General features: G+C 52.1%; 1 protein-coding gene across 1 annotated transcript; it reads left to right on the plus strand.

The window, feature by feature from the left end:
* Positions 1–287: 287 nt before the first annotated feature.
* Positions 288–1,671, plus strand: LOC117940070 (inverted formin-2-like; the record flags this gene model as incomplete). The annotated part of the gene is made up of 5 exons (XM_034865468.1): positions 288–435; positions 906–1,070; positions 1,184–1,268; positions 1,450–1,540; positions 1,628–1,671. Coding segments are annotated over exons 1-5 (463 nt in total), but the record flags the coding sequence as incomplete, so codon positions are not given.
* Between the last annotated feature and the right edge of the window lie 93 nt (positions 1,672–1,764).

Here is a 1,764-nt window from a genome sequence, read left to right on the forward strand (position 1 = left end):
AGAAGTGACAAAAATGTCAAAAAGCAAGAAAGTTCTCTTGGTTCTGTAGAACAGGAAGTACGGGCCGATAGTTACGCATCGTAACTCCTGATTCTCTGAGTATAGGCTCCGCCCTCCAAGGATGCTCCTGTAGTCGATGCCACCTGCAACACAGGCAGAACATGAACCACCTTTTCCTCTGGTGTGTGTGTGTGTGTGTGTGTGTGTGTGTGTGTGTGTGTGTGTGTGTGTGTGTGTGTGTGTGTGTGTGTGTGTGTGTGTGTGTGTGTGTGTGTGTGTGTGTGTGTGTGTGTGTGTGTGTGTGTGTGTGTACACAGAGTGAATCTGGAGTCCATTCAGTCTGAAAGCTCCTCTCTGATGACCCGGCTGAAAAACTGTGAGAAGAAAGTTTCATGTTCCTCGGACCTGAAGGACCAATACCTGCCCCCCATCCAGGTGATATATGGAGTCCAGATGTTTCAGTTTCTGGAGAGCCTGCAGGATAATGTCCAGATGTTTATGTTTCAAGAGAGCCTTCGGGGTGAAGTCCAGATGTTTATGTTTCAGGAGAGCCTTCGGGGTAAAGTCCAGATGTTTCTGTTTCAGGAGAGCCTGCAGGATAATGTCCAGATGTTTATGTTTCAAGAGAGCCTTCGGGGTAAAGTCCAGATGTTTCTGTTTCAGGAGAGTCTGCAGGATAATGTCCAGATATTTGTGCGGGGTAAAGTGCAGATGTTTCTGTTTCAGGAGAGTCTGCGGGGTATAGCCCAGATGTTTCTGCGGGTAAAGTCCAGTTGTTTCTGTTTCAGGAGGGCCTGCGGGGTAAAGTCCAGATGTTCATGTTTCAGGAGGGCCTACGGGGTAAAGTCCAGATGTTTGTGTTTCAGGAGAGCCTGCGGGGTAAAGTCCAGATGTTTGTGTTTCAGGAGGGCCTGCAAGCGTGCGAGCAGCTGCTCCAGATGTTGTCCTCGGTGGAGGACCGCAGGACGGACCTGTGCGTCTACCTGTGTGAAGACAGCAGCAGCTTCTCCATTGACGAACTCCTCAACACCATCAAGACCTTCAGAGACCTTTTCCTCAGTTCCCTGAAGGTCAGCAGCCAATCACAGCAGCCGACGCACGGCTCAGGCAGCCAATCGCAGGCAGCCGAGGCCCGGATGAGGTCACTTCCTGATGCTGTTGTTGTTTTTGTTGTCGTTGTCAGGACAACCTGAGTCGCCGGCAGCAGGAGAAGAGGATGAAGCAGCAGGAGGAGGACAGGAAACTCAGAGGAGAAACTAAAAGGATCGGTGAGACCAACGGGCCGGGTCGCAGTACTGCAGTATTGCAGTTTTTAAGGTGTTTTTAGCTGTTGAAGTTCTTCATGTACCTGTGTGTCTCTGTGTCTCTGTCTCTCTGTGTCTTTGTGTCCCTGTCTCTCTGTGTCTCTGTCTCTCTGTGTCTTTGTGTCCCTGTGTCTCTGTCCTCCAGTGAGGACGGACGTGTCCAATCAGGACGACGGCTGCATCATCGACAACCTGCTGGCTGAGATCAAGAAAGGCTTCAACCTGAAGAAGACCCGGACGCCGCCGCTAACGTCACAGCCGCTAACGTCACAGCCGCTAACGTCACAGCCGCTAACGCCGCCGCTAACGTCACCGCCGCCGACGTCGCCGGCCGAGAACGCCGCCAGAGACCCCGGTGAGGACCGGAGCTCAGACACACACATCGCTTCCTTCCTTCCTTCCTTCCTTCCTTCCTTCCTTCCTTCCTTCCTTCCTTCCTTCCTTCCTTCCTTCCTTCCTT

Source organism: Etheostoma cragini, unplaced genomic scaffold (genome assembly GCF_013103735.1).
Source record: "Etheostoma cragini isolate CJK2018 unplaced genomic scaffold, CSU_Ecrag_1.0 ScbMSFa_1606, whole genome shotgun sequence".
Taxonomy (NCBI): Eukaryota; Metazoa; Chordata; class Actinopteri; order Perciformes; family Percidae; genus Etheostoma; species Etheostoma cragini.